This window comes from Ceratina calcarata, unplaced genomic scaffold (genome assembly GCF_001652005.2).
Source record: "Ceratina calcarata isolate Rehan_Ccalc_2016 unplaced genomic scaffold, ASM165200v1 scaffold68.2, whole genome shotgun sequence".
Taxonomy (NCBI): domain Eukaryota; kingdom Metazoa; phylum Arthropoda; class Insecta; order Hymenoptera; family Apidae; genus Ceratina; species Ceratina calcarata.
This window is the reverse complement of record NW_017178063.1, coordinates 17,376-24,186: the sequence shown is the minus strand read 5'-3', so window position 1 is coordinate 24,186 and position 6,811 is coordinate 17,376. Positions and strand designations below refer to the sequence as shown.

The 6,811-nt window shown below is 37.8% G+C and overlaps 2 protein-coding genes across 2 annotated transcripts; one reads left to right on the top strand and one right to left on the bottom strand.

Annotated features, from left to right (window-relative positions):
• Positions 1–41: 41 nt before the first annotated feature.
• LOC108630110 (zinc finger BED domain-containing protein 1-like) lies at positions 42–1,338 on the bottom strand (the record flags this gene model as incomplete). Its single annotated transcript, XM_018033176.1, has 2 exons — positions 675–1,338; positions 42–584 (listed from the first exon to the last, which is right to left on the bottom strand). Coding segments are annotated over exons 1-2 (1,207 nt in total), but the record flags the coding sequence as incomplete, so codon positions are not given.
• A 320-nt stretch (positions 1,339–1,658) lies between these two features.
• Positions 1,659–3,664, top strand: LOC113464962 (uncharacterized). The gene has a single exon (XM_026817798.1). The coding sequence runs from the start codon at positions 1,931–1,933 to the stop codon at positions 3,221–3,223; it is 1,293 nt and encodes a 430-aa protein (XP_026673599.1). The 5' UTR covers positions 1,659–1,930; the 3' UTR covers positions 3,224–3,664.
• Positions 3,665–6,811: the final 3,147 nt, after the last annotated feature.

The following is a 6,811-nucleotide window of genomic DNA, read 5'->3' as shown; positions in this document are numbered from 1 at the left end:
TTGATTTGTTGATTCTGCATTATGTTGCATTCTCAACAAACTTTGAACTTCCGTTTTTAAATCTCCACTCGCTGTGTCTGCATTTCTTAAATCTTCGAGAGTGGCTGTTTTAAATCTGGGATCTATTATTGTTGCCATTGTTGTAATTTTATTTCCTTTTACGTCGACAAATCTGCGTTCAATATTATATATTATATTAATTTTCAAAGCAAGTCCAGGTCTCGTTTTGGGTATAATATTCTGAAGTGCATTTTCAATTCCTCCTATGAATGGTATTATTTTCGAAGCTGTAGAAAATTTTTCTGCACTTAATTTCGTAGATACATATTCTATTGGTTGTAATACTGATATGATATCGTCTATAATTTCCCATTGTTGGTTACTTATGTCTCCAGAACAGCTAGATAGTGATTTTAAAGCTGCAGATACAGGAACCTTCAAACCGACTAGCCGTTCTAGCATTATAAGAGAAGATTTCCATTTGGTTGATACGTCCAGTTTTAATTTTAATGTTTGCAACCCAAATTGTGTTTGAATGCTTGTCAATTTTTCTGCTGCAGCGACGTCAGTCTTAAAATACTTAACTAAAAAACGACATTCTTATAGCATATTAACTACATCTGGAACTGCATCAATCGAGTCACGTACTACTAAGTTTAATGTATTTGCTGTACATGGTAAATGTAAATATCCCAGATTAAGTACAGCATCTTTCATATTTGCTGCATTATCTGTTACAACTGCAACAGTTTTTTCGTATATTTGAAACTCTGATAAAATAATTCTCAGTATATGTGTTATATATTCGCTCGTATGATTTTCATTCAAAGCTTTAGTGGCCAGAACATTTGAATATGATTTATTTCGTAAACAATAATGGCTGGTTACTGTTAGATAAGATTGCTTATTTAAATTTGTCCAAAGATCTGTGGTGATGGAAACGTAATCTATTTGCTGTAGATTTTTCATAATTAAATCTTTAACACTCTTGTATACTTGTGGCAAAATGGTGTGTCTTAAGGTATTTCGACTTGGAAATTGATACCGAGGTTCAAGTTCACGAAGAAGTTCAATGAATCCCTTGTCGTCGACTATGCTTAAGGGTTGTAAGTCTTGACAAATCATAGTTACTACAAAATTATGTAATTTGATAATCTTTGATTGTTGCAGTTCTGTTGCCTCAGTTTTCAATTCCCTATCATGTACCTGCGTTTTGTCTTCTACATCTAATAAATCACTATTTTTAGTTGTATTTTCAGTAGGAGTAGATGCAACAGGTATTATTTGTTGTGTTAATGTCTCAGGTACCACAGGCTCCACGACTCCATCGATGTCCATCGCTTCAACTTTTTCGCGCCCTCGTCGATTTACTTCAAGTACCGTCGAATGTTTCCGATTCAAATGTCCGAGAAAATTGGTAGTGTTTTTTGAGTCTTTATATTCTCTTTGACATAAGAGACATATGGCAAATCTTGGCGTCTTTCGCTCAAAATATTTCCACACTATCGAACGTTTTTGTGAGTACATTGTAGTATATAATTATTCTATAAACCAGTAATACGTTGAAACTAGAAATACATACAAGTAACTATACTAAATGTGTGTATCTGTATTAATATTAATTTAAATAAAAACACTGACTNCTTTTAATTATAGTAATAATAATAATAATGAGGAGACTCCTGTAAATGCTGAAGAGATTGAATTGGCGAAGAATATTATAGATTTAATTAATAGACACCAGATTTCAGGTTTTACACAAATTGAAACTACGCAGGAACTAATATTTGAAGACGAAACAGGAGAACCATTGGTATTATCTGACATCGAGCCGAATGATGAACAATTATCGTCAGGATCACAAATATTCGATAAGACATATGAGAATTCGTTTGATGGTAACTTGGAAAAAGAATACTGCATTATAGACATGAAATATAAGGAGGACGCCGTTAATTTTTGGAGAAGTGGTAAACGAAAAAACTTATCTGTGGGAACAGTGAAGAATAAATACAAAAAGGTGACATCTTTGAAGCAATTATGTAGATGGAAAGAACAAATAGATAATGGAGGATCCCGTAATGATAAATTGGAATGTATAGCAAAAGCCACATTAACCAAATTCATGGAAGCACGAAATCAAAAAATGATAGTGCATGATATTGACTTAAAAAGATGGGCACTACAAGAAAATCAAAAATTAAATCTAGAAAGATTTCAAGCGACAACACATTGGCTATGGAATTTAAAAACAAAATACGGTATCGTCTCAAGAAAAACGACAAAATTTGTCACGCGCAATTATAACGAGAATGTAGATATTATAAATAAAAGTGCAGAAAATTTTATTCTTGATGTTAGACAGTATTTCCAAAATCACGAGGAAGCCTGCATTTATAATACGGACCAAAGTGGATTTCAATTAGAGATGCATTCCGGAAGAACATTATCATGGAGAGGAGAGAAAGCGACGAAAACATTAATACAATCATCATCGGCAGTAACACATAGTTACACAATTCAGCCAACAATTTCGGCAGATGGAAAACTACTTTCACCTCTATTTCTTGTGTTGAAAGAAAGTGGCGGGCAATTAGGACCACGGGTACAAGATCATTTATTTAAACCATCGAATATTATAATTGGGGCGTCATCATCAGGAAAACTAAATAAAGAACTCTTAAAAACGTGGCTCACCGAAGCATTCCTCCCAAATATGCCAGAGAGAGCAGTATTGTTGTTTGATTCCTGGAATGGCTATGATGAGGCTATGATACATGATGAAATTCCAGAAGGGAAAAAACTTGAGATTTTGAAGATACCGAAAAACACAACAGGGCTTGTTCAACCATTAGATGTATACGGCTTCCGCATTTGGAAAAATTTTGCCAGGAAACTTTCTGATTTAGCCATTAATTTATCCATTGACATTAATTTGTTTTCTAGAAATAACATAATTATGTTACAGTCATTAATTCATAATCAATTGTCTAGCCCCAGATATAGAAATTTATTCAAATATGCATGGTATCGATGCGGATATACAAATATTAGGCCAACAGAATTTGAAAATCCAGTGCAGTTTTGTTTTACAAATATAGACGTAATAAAATGTTCCCTTTGTAATGATGTAGTTGCGTTAAGATGTTCATGGTGCCGAAATCATTTGTGTTTTAAACATTATTTTCAGGAATACCACTTTTGTGAAAAATATATTGAATAATTGAGAGAATGCCGTAGAGTAGAGCCTCAACATTAAAAACAACTCTTTTCAGAGTTCCCATATATTTTCAAACGTAAAGGAACTCAAGTATAATTATACAATAAGAACACGAAGTTAGAAGTTCTCTTGTGGCTGTATTAATTGTACATACGGAGTATTTTGTTGAAATTCCCAGGACTTCAATCGAAAAGGATTAATACCTGTCTAATATTTCGCATTTCTGTAAAACCAGTAAAACGTGGCAATAGGAACAGTTGTTATATCTATCGTGCAGACTAAAAAACTAAAGGACTCATAAAACAATATTTATTACAATCATAAAACTATATTAATTTCATAAAAACACTCAAGGCGTAAGCGAACTGAAATTGAAGTTTGCAATTGAAGATGGTAATATGAAATAGATTACAGATATTTTATTAATAAATAGTGGAAAGAAACAGAAAAATCGCAGAATAAGTTTAAGCTTCTCTGTCTACTATGTCTGACCATAATCTACTGTCAGCCGGCCAGACCATTACGATCTGCTTGCTCCGCGCGTACTCTTAACGGAAGTAAATTTTTATATATATTTCGAATTTTAACAATGTCAGCTTCAACTAAAAAGGCCAGTGATTACTGAAAAACCATAGAAGTGTAAAATTGTTTTATTTATATTGGCTTTAAAGCCTACACCAGCGAGAAACACGAAAAAATGTAAAACATAATAACTTTTTTTACAGAATAAAAATAAAAATTTTGATTTATCCGTAATTTGCACATGGCCCGGTAGTAACCACGTATAAATTTTGAAGAAAATATATTAACGTTTATTATGAAAAATTAACAGAAAAATCACATTTTCTTATATATTGTTTATGCAAATTGATTTTTTGCAAATCTGTTTGCACAGTTGAATTTGTTATTTAAAAACACACATTTCGTCAATTTAAATTATTTGTCTATTCCTCATAGTTCTCGAGATATACGCCAAAATATGTTTTGCCACCCTAACTTTGAGGGTGGTTTTCACCCCTTTAATGCCCACGGTTGCCGATAAAAAAAAATACGTGTCGAATATTTTCGTAAGGACTACATCTCTGCCAAGTTTCATCAAAATCGGTGAGTGACATCTCGGTATAGTCCCTTGTGAGTTCTAGTCGACAATGCTGACAGATTCAAGTCAGATTCTGTCCGTTGATTAAATCTTTGGTTCTGGCAGTTCTGTGTTCTAAGCTCATGTCAAGGCATTTGTTTACATTCAAGCGCGGTAGACCTTTGAATTTCTTCCGCCTGTTTCTTCGCCGTTAATTCCAGTCGGTCAAATATGCCAATGGCAGGATTTCGTCAGGTTTGCAGCAGAATCTGTCGGCAGATTGTCGACAGAATGCGCCATCAGAAAATGATGGCAGGTATGTCACGTGACCGCAAGCCTGCGTACTATTCAACTTTTGAAAGAATCGGACGCACTACAGAGAGGCATTGTTTGTACGATTTACAGTCTTCGTATTTACCAGTATTTAATAATTCTTTGCAATTCTTCATTTCCTACATTTTTAATTTGAAATACTTTTTGTTTTATGCGTAACAATCAAAATGGTTAATTGCTGCGTCCGCGGTTGCCAGAATAAACCAGTCTACAATGCACGAAAACCTAACCCTCAAAGGCCACCAATAACCTTTCATCGGTAAGTATAAAAACACTGAAATTACATAGGCGTTACAGAATAAATCGGTTACCCAACGTATTTTTGTTAATTAACAAATAATCTAGAATAATATACTTTGGAAGAGTTTTTGTCTTTCACAGCAGATACAAGAAGAAGTGGACGAGGTGAAGAGGCAGTAGCCGAAGTGTATCGAGGGTCCTCAGATGATCCAGGGGCCGGGAAGGTAGATGAGCGCAGAATATCTTCCGGCGCATTAGAGGCTGAAGGAGTCGAAGGCTGGTCGCTCGGCTGGTGCATTGATGCGAAGTCGTCTGCTGCGAGTAAATAGACTATTTCGGTGGTGAACTGAGAGATGAAGTCCAGTTGGTTACATTGGCGAGGGGAGGCTTTGCTGAGTGGCTGCTGAAAGGCATATGTTAAGGAGCGATGGTCCGTGCGAACGACGAGTTGACGTCCCTCAACAGTATGCTTGAGAAATTTAATGGCGGAAAAGATGGCGAGAAGTTCTCGATCATACGTGCTGTAGCGTTGCTCAGTTGGTGAAAGCTTTCGTGAAAAAAAATCAAGGAGTTTCGGAATGCCTAAGTCATCCTGTTCCAAAGAAGCACCGATGGCTGTGACGGAAGCGTCTGTATTTAAGATCAGAGGAGCGGACGGTGAAAGGAAACTGGTAGAGACAATGGTCGAAAGCAGGGTTTTGCAGTTCTCGAAGGCATCATTAGTTAGAGACGTCCAGGAGATCTTGCGATTACCTTTTTTCTTCGCACCTTTCAAGAGATCAGTGAGAGGAGCTTGAGTGTGCGCTGCTTTGGGCAGACAGAGTCTGTAGTAGTTAAGAATACCTAAAAAGCGTCGGAGATCCATAATGGTTTCCGGTTTTGAATACTCCACAATGGCTTGAATCTTATCCGAAGGAGGGCGGAAATCAGAGGCATCAACTGAGTAGCCAAGATATACAACCTCCTCCTTGCCAAAGTGAGATTTATCGAAGTTGACGTTGAGTCTGTGCTTGCTTAAAAGATTCAGGACGACCTTGAGATACTGAAGATGCTCTTCATGTGAGCTTGATGCGACGATGAGGTCGTCATTATAACAGCGGACAAAATCCAGGCCTCGAAAAATGTTGTCCATATGGCGTTGAAAGGTTTGCATTGCGTTGCGCAGACCTGGAGGCATGCCAATGAACTCGAACAGGCCGAACGGCGTTGTTAGAGCCGTTTTCGGGACGTCTTCAGGCTCGACAGGAATTTGGTGATACGCACGCTCCAAGTCGATTGTGGAGAAGATGGAGCTTCCATGAAGATGGTGTAGGATGTCCTCAATGCGAGGAATCGGGTACCGATCCGGCACTGTTTGCGCGTTGAGTTTACGGTAATCACCCGTTGCACGCCAGCCTCCATTTTTCTTGTGGACCATATGTAAAGGGCTGGCCCATTGGCTGCTGGAAGGCCGGATGACACCGTGGTGGAGTAGCATGTCAAAGTCCTGTTTCGCGACCGTGAGTTTATTGCCAGTAAGACGCCGTGGACGCTCGTGGACTGGAGGTCCCAAAGTCACGATGTGATGCGAAACCGTGGAAGCCAACTCATCAAATGGTCGCTGTTAAGCGAGCAGAATTCTGACACTCAGAAACCATCTGGGAATATACACTACAGTGAGGAGCAGAAGTGACTTCTGCCGGAGCCACGACGGAAATTCCCGTGATAGACAATTATCTGTGGACAATTCCCTCCGAGATGAGGGAGGTGATAGAATCATCAATGCGGCGATGTTTGAGGTCGATGACAAACCCAAAGTGGGCAAGAAAGACAGCTCCAAGAATCGCTGTCCTGACGTCGGCAAGAATAAAGGTCCATGTGAAGTCTCTGCGCAAGGCGAAATCCGGTGCGAAGGTCAACTGGCCATATGTGTTGATAATCGTTCCGTTGGCTGCAGAGAG